The 19282-nt window shown below is 40.7% G+C and overlaps 1 protein-coding gene across 2 annotated transcripts in view; it reads right to left on the bottom strand.

The window, feature by feature from the left end:
* The window catches only part of dync2li1 (dynein, cytoplasmic 2, light intermediate chain 1), an 82872-nt gene that overhangs the window by 26487 nt on the left and 37103 nt on the right, over positions 1 to 19282 (bottom strand). For both annotated transcript variants that reach the window (XM_069931055.1, XM_069931056.1), the window contains 4 exons: positions 18872 to 18949; positions 14101 to 14180; positions 13743 to 13813; positions 12632 to 12729 (listed from right to left, as the gene is read on the bottom strand). In XM_069931055.1, the coding sequence (XP_069787156.1) occupies positions 12632 to 12729; positions 13743 to 13813; positions 14101 to 14180; positions 18872 to 18949 (327 nt within the window). The remainder of the gene's footprint in view (positions 1 to 12631; positions 12730 to 13742; positions 13814 to 14100; positions 14181 to 18871; positions 18950 to 19282) is intronic.

Here is a 19282-nt window from a genome sequence, read left to right as displayed (position 1 = left end):
TTCAGATGGAAGGGGAAATAGTTAGATCTGAAACTAATATATTATGCTTAAACAGGGGTGACTACCATAGGATGAGGGAGGAATTGGGCAGAGTGGACTGAGAGCACAGCCTAATTGATGAAACAGTTGAGGAACAGTGGAAGATTTTCAAAGAAATATTTTGTAATGCTCAACAAAAATATATTCCGGTCAGGTAAAAGGGCAGCAAGAGAGGGAAAAATCAACCGTGGTTAACAAAGGAAATAAAGGAGAGTATAAAATTGAAGGCGCAGGTGTACTAAGCTGCAAAGAGCAGTAGGAAACTGGAAGATTGGGAAAACTTTAAGAGACAACAAGGGGTTCCAAAGCAGGTAATAAGAAATGGGAAAAAGGATTATGAAAGTAAATTGGCACAAAATATAAAAACAGAAAGCAAAAAATTTTATAAATATATAAAACAGAAGAGGGTGGCCAGAGTTAACATAGGACCCTTGGAGGATGAGAAAGGAAAACTGGTAGCATAAAATGAGGAAATGGCCGAGGCATTGAACAAATATTTTGTGTCAGTCTTCACGGTGGAAGACACGTCCAGCATGCCCAAGAGTGGAGTTAAGGATTGATAAAATAGTTGTTACAAAGGAAGTAGTGATGGAGAAACGAATGGGACTAAAGCCAGACAAATCACCTGGTCCTGATGATTATGCATCCAAGGGTTCTGAAGGAAATGGCAGAAGTTATAGTTGATGCATTGGTGGTCATATACCAAAATTCCTTGGATTCTGGGCAGGTCCCGGCAGACTGGAAGACAGCAAATGTCACGCCACTTTTTAAGAAGGGATGTAGGCAGAAGACTGGAAATTATCGGCCAATTAGCTTGACGTCTGTAGTTGGAAAAATGCTTGAAGCCGTCATTAAAGATGAAATAGTGAAACTTTTGGAACGTAAGGGTTCAATCAGGCAGACGCAGCATGGTTTTAGAAAGGGAAGATATTGTTTGACAAACTTGTTAGGATTCTTTGAGGATATAATGGGTGCGGTGGATAGAGGGGAACAGGTTGATGTTGTATATTTGGATTTCCAGAAAGCATTTGATAAGGTGCCGCACAAGAGACTTATCAGTAAGTTACAGGAAAGTGGAGTCCGAGGAAGTCTATTGGCCTGGATTGAAAATTGGTTGTCTGACAGGAGGCAGAGAGTCAGGATAAATGGGAGTTTTTCAGGTTGGCAGAGAGTGGTAAGTGGGGTGCCGCAGGGGTCGGTGTTAGGCCCACAACTGTTCATCATTTACATTGATGACTTGGAGAAGGGGACAAAATGTGGTGTAGCCCAGTTTGCGGATGACACCAAATTGAGTGGAAGAGCAAATTGTAATGAGGATGTGGAGAGTCTGCAGAGGGATATAGTTAAGCTGGATGAGAGGGCAAAGGTCTGGCAGATGGAGTACAATGTTAGTAAGTGTGAGGTTATCCACTTTGGCAAGAAAAATAAAAGAGCTGAATATTATTTAAAGGGTGAAAAACTACAGCATGCTGTTGTGCAGAGGGACTTGGGAGTGCTTGTGCATGAATCGCAAAAAGTTAGGTTGCAGGTGCAGCAGGTTATTAAGAAGGCAAATGGAATGTTGGCCTTCATCACTAGAGGAATTGAATTCAGGAGTAGGGAGGTAATGTTGCAACTGTATAAGGTACTGGTGAGACCGCACCTTGAGTACTGCGTCCAGTTCTGGTCTCCATATTTGAGGAAGGATATACTGGCTTTGGAGACGGTCCAGAGGAGGTTTACTAGGTTGATCCCTGGGATGAAGGGGTTGACTTATGATGAAAGATTAAATCGTCTAGGATTGTATTCGCTCGAGTTCAGAAGAATGAGAGGAGATCTTATAGAAACATATATGATTATGAAGGGTATGGATAGGATAGATGTAGGAAGGTTTTTTGAGCTGGCCGGGGAAACTAAAATGAGAGGACTCAGTCTCAAGATTCGGGGAAGTAGATTTAGGACAGAGATGAGGAAAATTAGTTTTTCCCAGAGAGTAGTGAATGTTTGGAATTCTCTAACCAGGGAAGTGCTTGAGGCTGCCTCATTAAACATATTTTGAATTTGGTTAGATAAATTTTTACATGATAGAGGAATTAGGGGATATGGGGAGAAGGCAGGTAGGTGGAGTTAGGTCATAAATTAGATCAGCCATGATCGTATTGAACGGCGGAGCAGGCTCGATGGGCCATTTTTGGCCTACTCCTGTTCCTACTTCCTATGTTCCTATGTTCCTATTTTTGTGGAATTCAGAGCAAAGCAAGCTCTGTGAATGACTGGGTCTTTTTGGTGGATTGACCTGTACCAGGAGGGTCTTTTTGCGAAGCAAAGTGCTTCATTTTGATTGTGATTAACAGTGAAGGTCACTTGGAGAGACTAGCAGTGGATGGACATTTCTTCAAAAGCAATGCAAGGAGAATTCATGAGTCTGTAACAGCCACAACTCCAGTCTTCCCATCACTTCAACATTAATTCTAGGCATCAATTTCAAAGGCCTATGCTTCAACATTGAATTTAAGACTGAACTTTGAAGAAACTTTCTAGAATTTGGCCTGGACTATAATGGTTTGGGTATATCACACGCACACACATGTACTAGACACCTGCACTAGATTTAATGTTAAGGATAGTTTAAGAGTTAGAAATAAAATGAATGTTTTAAAACACTGTCTGGTTCATTGTCTATTGCTGCTCGTTACGCGTGGTTCGTAACAAAATTGTGGGTTTGTCCGGGATTTTACCACATTTGGAATTAATTGAAACTTAACCATATTGGAAGCTTATATTGTACATGTTACAGAAGGCAGAACAGAATTTGGAGCTTTGTAATCAATAAAAATTTGTTTGGGTGGTTAAATTCTTTTTTGCAAGCTAATTCAGAGGCTAGGTGTGTGTGTAAAAGCAGCAATGGATATTTAATGATTTTTGGAGTCACCATCTACTGCAGAATTGCAGAAGGCAAAGAAAAAGGATGATTTGGTGAATATTGCTCAACAGTTGGGACTTGCTGATTGAAAATGATCCCTGAGAAAGGAGGAGATAAAGGAAATTATAGTAAAGAAATATTTAGAAGAGGAAATGTTTGAAGTGGCGGAGTTAGAGAAATTTCTTGAGAGTAAATCCATTAAGCAGCAGCTGGTGTTGGAAAGGATTGTGTTTAAAAAATGGAGTTCAAGGAAAAAGAAAGGCAAAGACAGTTTGAGTTAAAAAATGGAGTTAGAGGATGCAGAGGGGCAAAGGTGATAATGAGGCAAAGGAAAGAAGAATGCAAATGGAGTTGGAGGAAAAATAGGGACAAAGGATGTTTGAGGCAGAGCAGAGACAAAGCAGAGTTCTACCTTCTAGTCCAATTGAGAAGTTTATAGCCAATAGAGAGGTGGTTAGTTCCTTCATTTGTTGAAAGTAAATTGGTAAATACTTTAAACATTTTGAAAAGGTAGCTGAAAGTTTAAAATGGCCACAAGATCAATGGTCCCTCATGTGACAAAGTGTAATTAAAGGGAAAGCACAGCCCTTAGTACAGAATAAGTTGTTAGTTATGAGATAGTAAAGAAAGTCATGTTTAAAGCTTACAAATTGGTTCTTGAAGCTTACAGACAAAAATTCAGGACTTTGAGGAGATCAATTAATCAATCTTATATGGATTTAGCCCAGGGAAAAGCTGTATGCTTTGACCGATGGTGCATATCAAAAGAAATAAAGAGTGATTACAACAGATTAAGAGAACTAATGTTAGTTGAAGAAATCAAAAAATGTATTCATAATGATATAAAAATCATACTTAGATGAAAGAGAAGTAGGAACTTGGCAAGAATCTGCTAAATTAGCCAATGAGTATGCACTGACCAAAAAGGTTAATTTTATACTCAATAAAGCCTTTCAAAAGGTTAATGTGGTTCATCCAAGTAAATTTGAAAATAACTCAGGAAATAAAGTGAGAACTAAAGACAAAGGGAAACAGGAAAAGGGAAAAACCTTCAGGTCCTCTTTGTCATTATTGTAGAAAACATGGTCATGTGATGGCAAATTGTTATAAGGTGAAGAAAATCAAAGAGGCAGCACCAGATGCCCGTATTCAAAAAGGTGGAAACAAAGAAAGTTTCAGATCTCCTGACATTAGGGATGAGTTTAAATATTTTGTGTCAAAGGGTTTAGTTTTGGTAAAGGAAGGGGCACCACAATGCCAGTGAACATACTTTGAGATACTGAGGAGCCCAGTCACTTGTGTTGAGCAGTGTCTTGGAGTTTGTGGTGATAAGACTTCCACAGGCAAAATAAATTTTATCCAAGATTTGAGAGGTGAAACAGAGCTGGAATCTTTGCATAGGATATTATTGAAGTCAGAAATAATTAATGGCATTGTTATTATCAGGATTCAAGAGAGTTTACCGATAGATAGAGTTACATTGACTTTGGGGAATGAATTGGGAGAAGGTCGAGTAGGTCCTGTGGTGAAATTGACAGAAGCCAGTTATTGATGAGGTAAAGACAGATTTTGAAATGACTTAGGCAAAAACTTGATAAGAAAGATAAAATTAGTGATAAGGCAGAACAGTATTTAGATTGTGTGGATTTGTCAGAAACTTTTCTTGTACACTGGGATATTGATGTTGAACCTGAAAGTAAGGATTTTCTTCATCACAAAAGGAATTGCTAGGAAATCAGAAAATAGATATGGATCTTGCAGAGGTGAGAAATAAGGTTTTTATCTGAGGAGGGATTATCTTAAAGATGTAATGCTTATGAGAAAGTGGAGACCAAGGAATACATCTGATAATGAAGAAATGAGTGGTGGACTAGCCTCGCCAAACGAACCCAGCTCAGCGCGGACATTGGCGACTTCAGGGGTTTCTACGAGGCTCTAAAGGCTGTGTACGGCCCCTCACCCCAAGTCCAAAGCCCGCTGCGCAGCTCAGATGGCAAAGTCCTCCTCAGCGACAAGATCTCCATCCTCAACCGATGGTCAGAACACTTCCAATCTCTTTTCAGTGCCAACCGCTCAGTCCAAGATTCCACCCTGCTCCAGCTCCCTCAACAGCCCCTAAGGCTAGAGCTGGATGAGGCCCTCACCCAGGATGAGACATATAAGGCAATCGAACAACTGAAAAGTGGCAAAGCAGCAGGTATGGATGGAATCCCCCCAGAGGTCTGGAAGGCTGGCGGCAAAACTCTGCATGCCAAACTGCATGAGTTTTTCAAGCTTTGTTGGGACCAAGGAAAACTACCTCAGGACCTTTGTGATGCCACCATCATCACCCTGTACAAAAACAAAGGTGAGAAATCAGATTGCTCAAACTACAGGGGAATCACGCTGCTCTCCATTGCAGGCAAAATCTTCGCTAGGATTCTACTAAATAGAATAATACCTAGTGTCGCCAAGAATATTCTCCCAGAATCACAGTGCGGCTTTCGCGCAAACAGAGGAACCACTGACATGGTCTTTGCCCTCAGACAGCTCCAAGAAAAGTGCAGAGAACAAAACAAAGGACTCTACATCACCTTTGTTGACCTCACAAAAGCCTTCGACACCGTGAGCAGGAAAGGGCTTTGGCAAATACTAGAGCGCATCGGATGTCCCCCAAAGTTCCTCAACATGATTATCCAACTGCACGAAAACCAACAAGGTCGGGTCAGACACAGCAATGAGCTCTCTGAACCCTTCTCCATTAACAATGGCGTGAAGCAAGGCTGTGTTCTCGCACCAACCCTCTTTTCAATCTTCTTCAGCATGATGCTGAACCAAGCCATGAAAGACCCCAACAATGAAGACGCTGTTTACATCCGGTACCGCACGGATGGCAGTCTCTTCAATCTGAGGCGCCTGCAAGCTCACACCAAGACACAAGAGAAACTTGTCCGTGAACTACTCTTTGCAGACGATGCTGCTTTAGTTGCCCATTCAGAGCCAGCTCTTCAGCGCTTGACGTCCTGCTTTGCGGACACTGCCAAAATGTTTGGCCTGGAAGTCAGCCTGAAGAAAACTGAGGTCCTCCATCAGCCAGCTCCCCACCATGACTACCAGCCCCCCCACATCTCCATCGGGCACACAAAACTCAAAACGGTCAACCAGTTTACCTATCTCGGCTGCACCATATCATCAGATGCAAGGATCGACAATGAGATAGACAACAGACTCGCCAAGGCAAATAGCGCCTTTGGAAGACTACACAAAAGAGTCTGGAAAAACAACCAACTGAAAAACCTCACAAAGATAAGCGTATACAGAGCCGTTGTCATACCCACACTCCTGTTCGGCTCCGAATCATGGGTCCTCTACCGGCACCACCTACGGCTCCTAGAACGCTTCCACCAGCGTTGTCTTCGCTCCATCCTCAACATCCATTGGAGCGCTTTCATCCCTAACGTCGAAGTACTCGAGATGGCAGAGGTCGACAGCATCGAGTCCACGCTGCTGAAGCTGCGCTGGGTGGGTCACGTCTCCAGAATGGAGGACCATCGTCTTCCCAAGATCGTGTTATATGGCGAGCTCTCCACTGGCCACCGTGACAAAGGTGCACCAAAGAAAAGGTACAAGGACTGCCTAAAGAAATCTCTTGGTGCCTGCCACATTGACTACCGCCAGTGGGCTGATATCGCCTCAAACCGTGCATCTTGGCGCCTCACAGTTTGGCGGGCAGCAACCTCCTTTGAAGAAGACCGCAGAGCCCACCTCACTGACAAAAGGCAAAGGAGGGAAAACCCAACACCCAACCCCTACCAACCATTTTTCCCCTGCAGGTGCTGCAACCGTGTCTGCCTGTCCCGCATCGGACTTGTCAGCCACAAACGAGCCTGCAGCTGACGTGGACTTTTAACCCCTCCATAAATCTTCGTCTGCGAAGCCAAGCCAAAGAAAGAAGAAAGCATATAGGAATTGAATTTTGAACTTGGCCCATAGCACATCCATGGGTGGTCTTTTTGGAGTAAAGACTGTAGATAAACTGTGGCCTAGTTTAAGGAATGATGTTGTGACTTTTTGCAGGATGTGTCACATTTGTCAGGTTGTGGGTAAACCTAATCAGGGACCGCCAAAGGCACCATTATAACCGATACCTGTTTGTGGATAACCCTTTTCTCGAGTTATTGTGGATTGTGTTGGTCCGTTTCCTAAGACAAAAGCTGGTAATTAGTACTTGTTAACTGTTATGTGTGCAGCTTCCAGGTTTTCAGAAGCTATTCCACTTAGGAACATAAAAGCTAAATCCATAACAAAAGTTTTGGTTAAATGTTTTACATTAGCGGGATTGCCTAAGGAAATTCAATTGGATCAAGGAAGTCATTTTATGTCAGGACTTTTCCAACAAATTATTTATAAATTGGGAGTTAAACTAATTACATCATCTGAATATCATCCTGAAACTCAAGGAGCCTTGGAGCGATTTCATTCGACACTCAAGAGTATGATGAGGACCTATTGCTGTGATAATGAGAAGGATCAGGATGAGGGTGTCCATTTGCTTCTGTTTGCAGTAATAGAGTCTGTACAGGAATCATTAAGCTTCTGTCCTTTTGAGCTGGTATTTGGACATCAAATTAGAGGACCTTCAATGTTGTTGAAGAACAATGGGTTAACGAGAATGTGCAGTAAAATTTATGTTTGTAAGTTCAAAGACTAGTTGCAGAAAGTTTGGGAATTGGCTCGAGAATTTGTAGATGGCTCCAAGAAAGATGTAAACCTGTTATGATAGGAAAGTTAGAGTGAAGAATTTTAAGAAGTGAGATAAAATGTTAATTCTTTTCAGAACAAACTCTGATCCACTTAAGGCTAGATTTTCAGGACCTGTATGAAATAAAACCAAAGATTAATGAAGTCGATTAACTGGTTAAAACACCTGATAGGAGACGCAAAACACAAAATTGTCATGCAAATACGTTGAAGCCGAATTTTGAGAATTCAGGTGTTAGTAAAGAACAACCAAGATTAAGGAATCTATGGATCATGACACAGTACAAACTGACTCTTGTGAGAGTCACTTTAAACAAAACATTGCTCCAGTTCGGCTGTCTAATTCAACCATTTTGCAGAATGCGGATGATAAGTTAGATAATCTCTAGCCCCTGGAAAAAGAGCAATTGAAGCGACTACTTTTAAAATTTATTTCCAGATGTGCCTCAAAGAATGTCAGTGATTTGTCACAATGTGGATGTAGGAGAAGCAAGTCCCATAAAACAACACCCCTATCGAATAAACATTGAAAAGAGTAAAATAATGGATCAGGAGGTGGAATACATATTGGAAAATGACATTATTGGGCCTTGGAACTCAAATTGTACTTCTCCTTGTGCTCTGGTTCCTAAAACAGATGGAACTGTAAGATTCTGTACTGATTACAGAAAGGTTAATGCAGTAACCAAAACAGATGCCAAAATTGGTGATTGATTTGACAAAATTGGAAAGCAAAATTTATTTCTAAGGTGGATCTGCTGGAAAGTTACTGGTGCATGCCACTAACCGAAAGAGGAAGGGATATTTCCACATTTGTTACACCATAAGGCTTGTACAAATATAATGTGCTACATTTTGGCATGAAAAATGCCCCAGCGACATTCCAAAGGATGATAAATTCTGTAATTGTTTAAAACATACATATGCTTATATTGATAACTTGGTCACAAAAAGTGACACATGGGAAGAACATCTGATGAAATTGGAGAAATTGTTTGCAAGATTATCCAAAGCAAATTTAACTGTCAATTTAGCTAAAAGTGAATTTGGACATGCTACTGTGACATACTTAGGACATGTAATTGGTCAGGGCAAAGTTGCACCTCTTCAAGTGAAAGTGTAAGCGATTTCTGAAGTCCCTATTCCCAATGGCAAGAAGGCAGTGAGAAGGTTTTTAGGAATGGCTGGATATTATAGGATGTTTTGCAAGATTTTGCAGAAATTGCCCTTCCTTTAACCAATCTTTCGAAGAAGGGGGAGAAATTTGTGTGAACAAAATCTTGTAAGGGAGTTTTAGAAAATTTAACGGAGATATTGTGGCAGAACCTTGTCTTATAATCTCCTGATTTGGACAAACCATTTTCTTTAGCTGTTGATGTGAGTGAAAAGGCTGAGGAAGCAGTGTTATTCCAAAATGATGATTGTGATGGTGTTGATCATTCAATGTCTTATTTTTCCAAGAAATTCAATGAGTGTCAAAAAAATTATTCTTCCATAGAGAAAGAACTATTGTCCCTTGTACTGGCTTTGCAGAACTTGATGTTTATATCTGGACTACTCATGGACCAATTATTGTGTCTACTGACCATAATCTTTGGTGTTCTTAAGTAAGATGAAAGGCAAAAATCAAAGATTGTTAAACTGGAGTTAAAGGCAAAGATAATGTAATTGCTGATTGCCTTTCCAGATATTTCGTTGGCAATGTTTCACAGCAAAATGAAATGTATTAGTTGTATACGCTTCTAAAAGAATGTTATTTGTTTGTATTATATGATTTAGAAATAATGAAGGTATTATTCTCCCAGAATCACAGTGCGGCTTTCGCGCAAACAGAGGAACCACTGACATGGTCTTTGCCGTCAGACAGCTCCAAGAAAAGTGCAGAGAACAAAACAAAGGACTCTATATCACCTTTGTTGACCTCACCAAAGCCTTCGACACCGTGAGCAGAAAAGGGCTTTGGCAAATACTAGAGCGCATCGGATGCCCCCCAAAGTTCCTCAACATGATTATCCAACTGCACGAAAACCAACAAGGTCGGGTCAGATACAGCAATGAGCTCTCTGAACCCTTCTCCATTAACAATGGCGTGAAGCAAGGCTGTGTTCTCGCACCAACCCTCTTTTCAATCTTCTTCAGCATGATGCTGAACCAAGCCATGAAAGACCCCAACAATGAAGACGCTGTTTACATCCGGTACCGCACGGATGGCAGTCTCTTCAATCTGAGGCGCCTGCAAGCTCACACCAAGACACAAGAGAAACTTGTCCGTGAACTACTCTTTGCAGACGATGCCGCTTTAGTTGCCCATTCAGAGCCAGCTCTTCAGCGCTTGACGTCCTGCTTTGCGGACACTGCCAAAATGTTTGGCCTGGAAGTCAGCCTGAAGAAAACTGAGGTCCTCCATCAGCCAGCTCCCCACCATGACTACCAGCCCCCCCACATCTCCATCGGGCACACAAAACTCAAAACGGTCAACCAGTTTACCTATCTCGGCTGCACCATTTCATCAGATGCAAGGATCGACAATGAGTTAGACAACAGACTCGCCAAGGCAAATAGCGCCTTTGGAAGACTACACAAAAGAGTCTGGAAAAACAACCAACTGAAAAACCTCACAAAGATAAGCGTATACAGAGCCATTGTCATACCCACACTCCTGTTCAGATCCGAATCATGGGTCCTCTACCGGCACCACCTACGGCTCCTAGAACGCTTCCACCAGCGTTGTCTCCGCTCCATCCTCAACATCCATTGGAGCGCTTTCATCCCTAACGTCGAAGTACTCGAGATGGCAGAGGTCGACAGCATCGAGTCCATGCTGCTGAAGATCCAGCTGCGCTGGATGGGTCACGTCTCCAGAATGGAGGACCATTGCCTTCCCAAGATCGTGTTATATGGCGAGCTCTCCACTGACCACCGTGACAGAGGTGCACCAAAGAAAAGGTACAAGGACTGCCTAAAGAAATCTCTTGGTGCCTGCCACATTGACCACCGCCAGTGGGCTGATAACGCCTCAAACCGTGCATCTTGGCGCCTCACAGTTTGGCGGGCAGCAACCTCCTTTGAAGAAGACCGCAGAGCCCACCTCACTGACAAAAGGCAAAGGAGGAAAAACCCAACACCCAACCCCAACCAACCAATTTTCCCTTGCAACCGCTGCAATCGTGTCTGCCTGTCCCGCATCGGACTTGTCAGCCACAAACGAGCCTGCAGCTGACGTGGACTTTTTACCCCCTCCATAAATCTTCGTCCGCGAAGCCAAGCCAAAGAAGAAGAGATCATAGTTAAAAATTTTCTTTGTTGAGGGGAGGTATTACGAGCTCCTGTTTTAGTAAAATAACTATAGTTAAGACTATATTTTAAGAGTTAGAAATAAAATTAATATTTTAAAATTTAAATACTGTCTGGTTCATCATCTATTGCTGCTCGTTACACATGGTTCGTAACAACAGACATTTTCAACAAACCCACCAACTCCAACAGCTACCTCGACTACAACTCTTCACTCTGTGCCTGTTAGGGTTCCAATCCTTTCTCTCAATTTCACAGTCTCCATCTCATCTGTTCCGAGGATTAAGTCTTCCAATTCAGATCATTTGAAGTGACCTCCTTCTTCAAAAAAATGTGGCTTACCCTTGACAACCTTCAATTCATCTCATCTATTTCCTGTACATCTGTCCTGATCCCTCCTGCCCTAGAAGCAACAAGGTCAGGATTCCCCTCGTCTTCACCTATCACCTCACCAGCCTCTGCATGGAACACATTTCCAAAATTTCCACAACCTATACCATGATCCCACTACTAGACACTCTTGCCTTCCTCAGGAACCACTCCCTCCATAACTCTCTCATCCGTTCATCCATTCGTACTAATTGCCCCCCTTAGTACCTACTTCTATGATTGCAGGAAATGTTACACCTGTCCTCACCACCATTCATGGTCCCAAAAAGTGCTTCCAAGTGAAGCAACTCTTCAGTTGTGAATTTGCAGGGGTTATCTACTGCATCTGGTGCTCCCATTGTGGCCTCCCCTACATTTGAGAGCTTGGATGCACACTGGGTGATCGGTTCATTAAGTACCTACACTCTGTCTGGTGTAATACCAGGGACCTCCCAGTACCCAACCATTTAAATTCCTTGCCCATTCCCATAATGACAGGTCATGCATGGTTCCAAACTGAGGCCACACGCAAATTGGAGGAACAGCACATAATATTCCATCTTCGCACTCTCCAACCAGAGGGCATTATCATAAACTTCTCCAGTTTCTATTAAGCCCGTCCCCCGCTTCTCTCTCTCTCCAACCCTATCCCTTTCCTCCAACTCCCAACTCCCTTCCCTCTCCATTCAGAGAGCTATCCCCTCAGCTTATCATTTCTCAGCTCTTTTCTCTCTGCTTGTGCACCTCCCCTTATTCCTTTTTCCCTCCTTCCACCTTTTTATTTTGGGCTCAGGGCTGAAACGTTGGTTATATATGTCTGCTTCCAATGGATGCTTCATGACCTGCTGAGACTCTCCAGGACTTTTGTATATTAAACTACAATCAGTGTCTGCAGACTTTCTTATTAACTCCTTTGTTGGGAGCTCAGCAGGTTCTCCAATGACAGCTGAATGGAGCAACTAATTTGTGAGGAGTGGACTGGATAATCTGGCCGTTAAGTATCATACCCTTCGTGCTTTAACTCTATCCAAGAAGATTGCCCTTCCACCATCATATTCTCTTTCCAAATCTGCAATGTCTTCACTACCTGTACTGCAAATCTACTTCCTTTTTTTTTAAACTCACCATATTTTCTGAACATTTTGTATGTAATTCCCAATCCTCACCAGTTTTGAGTCGTGTTTTGATAATGCCACAATGTCATCCACTCAAAGTAACTGATCTTATTCACATTGATTTGTGTTTAAATACATGAAACATTATGTTACAAAGATATGGCAATGTTACCTCACATGGGAATAACCTCTCATATACTTTCTTCCACAAATCAATTGGATTTCGTGCATTTATTTTGCCCAAGTCAACTTCACCAGCAGGTGGAGATCCTGTGTATATACAAAAAAAAACAGTAGATTTTGAAGGCTCCTAAGAATTTGCTGTGGTACCCAAATGCAAATTTACCAACTTAAGATGATAATATAACCTTCTTACACTTGATGGACCTAAAACTCACCCAAGACTAAATGACAAAAAATGTACTGCAAACAGTGTTACAAAGGAAACTGGTCCACCTTTTAAAAGGTGCACATGTAGCTTCCTTTTCATATATTCAAGAGTTAAATCCCATGATATATTTTAGGAAATACCATGCAAGTGTTTGCAAGTTTTATATTCAGGGGCCTTAATAACCGTCACACAAACATTCTTTTGCTGATTTACTCCAGAAAAACAGGATTGATTGTAAAATTGCTTTCTGATTCTGGAGCACTATAGAATTGAATTAGGAGGAAGGCTATCAATTTTAATAAGCACTTAATGAATCTATCAAATTATAAAAATGCTTTTCTGAGAGGAAACTCATTCTCTAGTGCAGTTCATGTTATTAGAATAAGCAATCGAATAGGTAAATTGTTCCTGACAACTTGAAAGACAGGACAACTTTTTACATCTGATTTCCTCCTCTTGTGACAAGATGGACTGCAGGTAAAAGTCAAGAGAAGAAAACAGCCTGAGCACTGGTCGCCGTGTCGTGACAAACCCATAAAATCCTGATATATGTCTTATACTTTTGTTGTGAGTGTTTTGAATGTTGTGTGTAACTGGTTAGTTAAATATGGGGGTTGGGGAGGGAGGGAGATGAAGAGCTTGAAATCTGCATAAGATGGATAATTGTAAATTGTAGTCAATGCTGATACTGTTAACATTGACACTGATAATGTGGACAACTGAGTTTAAGTTTGGAAAATGATAAATAAAATATTAAAAGATAAAGATGGACTGCAGGAAGTTAACTCTGAATCGCAATCATCCTATAATTACTGACATCACCAAATGGAATTTGTTGCTTATACTACTGCAAGTTACTCTGTAGTAGAACAGATTTCTATTGTTTACTTACCAATCTGACTTAATGAATCCATCCCAGCTGGGACAAACAGTGGTTTGTTGTACTCTGTAGATACTGTTTTGCTATCAAATAAAAAACAAATATGAGATTTTGAGATATAGCATTTTTATTTTAAAACTTCCATGTGTATTCCATTGCTTTATGAAAATAACAACTCTTGTTGGAGGTTACCTCTTTTGGATCTTTGTTCTTCTTAGGATGAAAGATTAAGAGCAGTTACAATGGAAGGTCCAGGCTGAACCAAGTCAAAGTCAGTGTTTTGCGTGAATTTTCAAGAAATGTATGGCATCTTATTTTACTGCACAATGTAGACTTGGCTACTGGAAGTAAAATACAAAATGTTGCTCACCTCCTATCAGAGCCAAATGCCAAACTGTTCAGGACAGAGCGCAACTTAGATGCCGTAGTTTCTGATTTATTGCTGAAAAACTAATCAGAAATGGTACAATATTTATGGGATTTTGCCTAAAAATTCCTCTTTGAATTTATTATTGAAACATTTACTGTAAACACCATGAGGAAAATAAGATTATAATACAAAGGAGGAGAAATTTACTATTTAGCCCATCGAGTCAGCCCTGCCATTTAATCATGAGCTGATCCACTTTGCCACTCACCCCACCATCTGGCCTTCTCCCTATAGCCTTTGATGCCCTGGCTAATCACGGAACTATCAATCTCAGCCTTAAATGCACCCAATGATTTGGCTTCCACAACCATCTGTGGCCACAAATTCCACAGATTTACCACTCTCTGGCTAAATAAAATTCCTCCACATCTCTGTTCTAAGTGGACACCCTTGTGCCCTCTTTAACTATCCCACCATGGGAAATAACCTTTCTACATTTACTTTTTTCATGCTTTTCAACATTCAAAATGTTTCAATGAGATCCCCCTCATTCTCCTAAATTCCAATGAGTACAGGCCAAGAGCTTAAACAAGGAGCCCAAACTGCTCATAATTGTCCAAGTGATTTCTCAACAGTGCCTGCTAATATCTTCCACAGTGAAGACTGATGCAAAATATTCATTTAATTCCTCTGCCATTTCCTTGTCTTCCATGATTATTTCTCCAGTGTCATTTTCTAATGGACCTATATTTTACTCTCACCTTTCTTTTACTCTTTATATACTTGAAGAAGCTTTTTTTTAAACCTTCTTTCATACTGAAAAATTTAAAAAAACTTTACAATCCTCTATCTGACCACTAACTTTTGTTTTCTTGTAGGCCTCTCTTAATTTTTCATTGGCTTTGACTTCCCTCGTCAGCCACAGTTTAACAACAACAAGGGAAGGCTTTTTAACCATTAAAATAATGCTTAATTCACCAAACAAAAGCTGGCCACTGCTGATCACTGATACCTCCCCATTGAGGACCCCGCTGCTGCTGGCAGCCCAAGGTCCCTGATCTGTTAAGCTCTGAAAAATTTTTGGATAAATGAGGATTTCAGAGAATCTGATTTTGGATAATCAGAGCTGTACTGTATTTTCTCTTTTTTGGTACATATTTATCCTGCACCTTCCTCATTTCTTCCAGAAACTCCATCCATTTCTGCTCTGCCATCTTCCTTACTAGTGATCCTTTGTAATTTACTTTGGCCAGTTGCTTTCTCATTCCATGGAAATTCCCATTTCTCCACTGAAATACTGACACATCTCACTTTAATTTCTCTTGGTTAAATCTCAAACTGAAGACAATCATATTGTGATAACTGGCCCCTCATGGTTCCTTTACTCTAAACTCTCTCATCACTTCTGGTGCATTACACAATACCCAATCCAGTGCAAGCAATCCCCAAGTGGGTTCATCAACAAGCTGCTCTAAAAGGCATTCTTGTAGACTTTCTATGAATTCTTTCTCTTGATATCCAGTCCAAACCTAGTTTTCCCAATCTACTTGCATGTAAAAATCCCCCGTGACTACCATAACATTGCCCTTCTGATACGTCTGTCAAAAGTGTCTTTTACCCTTGCCATTTCTTAACTCAACCCACAATAATCCTATATCTTCTGATCCTATGTCACTTTCTAATGATTTAATGTTGTTCCTTTCCAATAGAGCCAAACCACCCCCTCTGCTTACCTGTCTATCCTTTCGATACACTGTATTTGAAATTAAGCTCCCAATGACATCCATCCTTTGGCCATGACTCCACGATGGCCACAACATCATACCTGACAACCTGTCGCTGTACTACAAGGTCAACCACTATTTCTTATGATCCGTGCATTTAAATACAAAACCTTTAGTCTTTTTACATATGATTCTGTGTCCCTGTTGCATGGCATTGCATCCCCATGGTCAGCAGATCTTTGAAAAATGCAATTTATTTTCAAATTTAGACATATGGCATGGTAACAGGCCATTTCGCTCACGAGCCCATGCTGCCCAATTTCCATTCAATTAACCCCCTACTCCTATGTTTTGAATGGTGGGAGACATGACAAGAATGTACAAACTCCTTAGTCCAGGATTCAAAACACGGTTGCAATCGCTGGCACTGTAAAGGCATTGCACTAACCACTACGCCAACTGTGCGGCCAAGCTAACTTCTGAATTCAAGACCTGTTATTCAAATCTGTTATTAGAAGAGTGCAGAGATTACATTTAACTCTAACCTCCACAAATAATCATAAACAGTTCAAATTACTGGTAAAACTGACAAAATGCATCACATGCTGACAACTGGCTGGTTGATTATTGATTGATGATAATGAACTTATTGTCATATATACTGAATAAAGTACATATGCACTAAGAGTATTACCTGTTGAAGTCAAACAAGTACAGGCATGCACTCCTTAATGTCCATTATATGTTCTGTGAAATCGGCAATATTTGACGTGAACACTATTATATACTCGGCTAAGCTATATAGGATACTGTAGTGTACTGTACAGTATCCTATTTAAGTATTTGTAAGTAAGGATCAGTGTGGGGACTGACATGAGGCTGTGGGGAGAGAGCGGGACAGTGGGATCAGTGTGGGGACTGACATGGGGCTGTGAGGAGAGAGCAGAGCAGTGGGATCAGTGTGGGGAATGATACAGGGCTGTGGGGGGAGAGAGAGGGGCAGTCGGATCACTTTGGGTATTGTGACAGAGTATTTAGAGGTGGTTTGGGAGGAATTGCTAGAGCAGCTTGCACATACACATTTTAAAACAGAATACTTGCAGGACTTTTGCAGAATGCTAATTTGCAGAAGGCAACAAAGTATCGACAGCAGCTTGGCCGGGAAAGCATGTGATCTTTGCAGGCGGGGAGAAGAGTTTTGTTCTCAAAGAGGGAGGGTGTGAAACACAGAGGAGAGGCACAGAAATCAGTTTCTGAAGGACAAGCTGGCAAACTTTGGAAGGCTACCTGGTCAACAGAGAAGACTGGTGGTCTGAAAGGTGACCTGAAAGAAAGAGGATCATCTGGAGAACCCTGAAGGGGGTTCTGTGCACAGAACAAAAATTACCTGAAACCCGTGAGATTGGACTGTAATTCAAAGAACTTTTCTAATATTAAATATACTTTACACACACCTGCGCTTAGCATTAAAGGGGGGAATAAGTAGTTAGTAGGTTAAGTAATAAGTTAAAGTTTAATTCTGTTTTCTTGTTCAAATATAATTAAAAACTACTTTTGTTTAAGTAACCCTGTGTTGTAGTGCATATCTATTGCTGCTGGGTTTTGGGGTCCTCTGGACTCCGTAACAGTATACAGTATACAAATTCCAATAGCTAGTAATCGCTTTTTGTAAACTGCTGTGCACTTGCTCATGGTTACTGAATAATTATGGGACCACAGTCAGATGTTTCCTGAATGGACGTTAAGCAGTACACACCTGTACTTATAAAGAAAAAACTATAATTGTAAACTAATTGAATTAAATTTAAAAAGACAGTAAATACATAGGGTAGAAATATAACAAAGGGTTTCTGACTGATTTGCGTTACTTATGAAAGTGGAAATGAAAGCATAGGACAATATCTATGATGGTCTTGTTCTTTAATTATGAAGTTATCCTAGGCATAAATAATTCAGGATTTACTATGATCTCCTATTTTTCTATCTACCAGTCATATCAGACAATAACTTTCTTTAACTCTGTCAATATTCATATGCAAGATTGATGATAGCCAGCTCTCTCTCATGACTGTCTTGTCTTGGTCCCCATTAGCAATCATTTTTCCTACTCACCAATTTCAGTATGCTCCTGGATTGTCTGAAATTGAACCAGATAATTCTCAACCAGAGCAACATTTTAACCCCACATTTAAATTTGGACCTCATATCAATGCTACTAAGATCTTTTTCCACATCCATAATACAAGCAGACTTCACCCTTGGTGCATTCCATTTCCTGCAGAAACATCAATCCATGTCTCAATTACATTTAGATGGGTGATCTATTCTAATGAACTCCCTTGTTATACCCTTCAAATACGAACTGCACAGATTTTAATTTGTATGGACCCACCCCCCCTGAATTTTACAATGCCTTCGGTCTTGATTTTCAAATTCTCATCCTTCCTTTCAAACATTCAAACTTTTGTGCCTTGCCCTTCTCTTTTCCTTTTTGTTATTTCCTCTAGACCACCATTTGGAATCTTGCTCATCCCTGTTTTTATTGGATACCCATTTAAATCTACCCATCTAATCCAGCTTCTGATCACCCAACCTAATAGATTCAGTTATATTGAAAAGCCTATCATACTCATACTGACCATCACTTGTTGGCATCAATTTGATCTTGTCTCCTCTCACATCCCATTCAACTCCTGTGTCCCCAATTCTTCTGCTCCACTCACCACTCAAACCAGGAACAAATTACAATAGCTGATTAGGTTCCCACCAGTGAATCTTTGGCATGTGAGAGAAAGCACACATGGTCATGGAAAATCATGCAAATTCCACACAGATAAATCCCAAGGGTAGGATTGAATCTGGGTCTCCTGAACGGCATTGCAGCAGCATTATTCTTCTATACCACTTGGCCACTAATATGTCCTCATACAAGTTGCTATATTTTATTTTAAGTAATGGTCCTGTAAAGCATTTTCTTTGTTATGATAAGTTCTAGACAAATTGTTGTACTAAAAGTGAAACTGCATACATTAATATTAAAAACATACCAATAATGAAGCTCCATAGTAATGAGCAACAAAACGCAGTGTCTTGCAAATTACTTTTCTTTTTTCAGATTCAAAATTCTATGGAAAGATTAACAAGTTATCAAATCACCAGAGCAAATGCTTTCACAATTGAAACATTTTAAATTGAAATGACAATGTAATCAGCCTAGTTGAGGTTTATCACCTTGCTCTTTGAGGGAGATGGTATAACCTCCAGGCCACAAACTGGTCTACTCACAATATATACACACACATACATACATAAATGGGACACAAAATTAGTATCAGGGAAAATGGATAGCCCCATATTAAAACACATAATTCAAATATGGCAAAAGATAAACCAGATCATTAGGCTTAAAGTGGGATTGTCCCCTCAAATGCTCCTAACCCAGAATAAATTACTTGCTA

This window comes from Narcine bancroftii, chromosome 4 (genome assembly GCF_036971445.1).
Source record: "Narcine bancroftii isolate sNarBan1 chromosome 4, sNarBan1.hap1, whole genome shotgun sequence".
NCBI lineage: Eukaryota > Metazoa > Chordata > Chondrichthyes > Torpediniformes > Narcinidae > Narcine > Narcine bancroftii.
The sequence above is the reverse complement of the archived record's forward strand: the minus strand, read 5'-3'. Positions and strand labels throughout refer to the sequence as shown.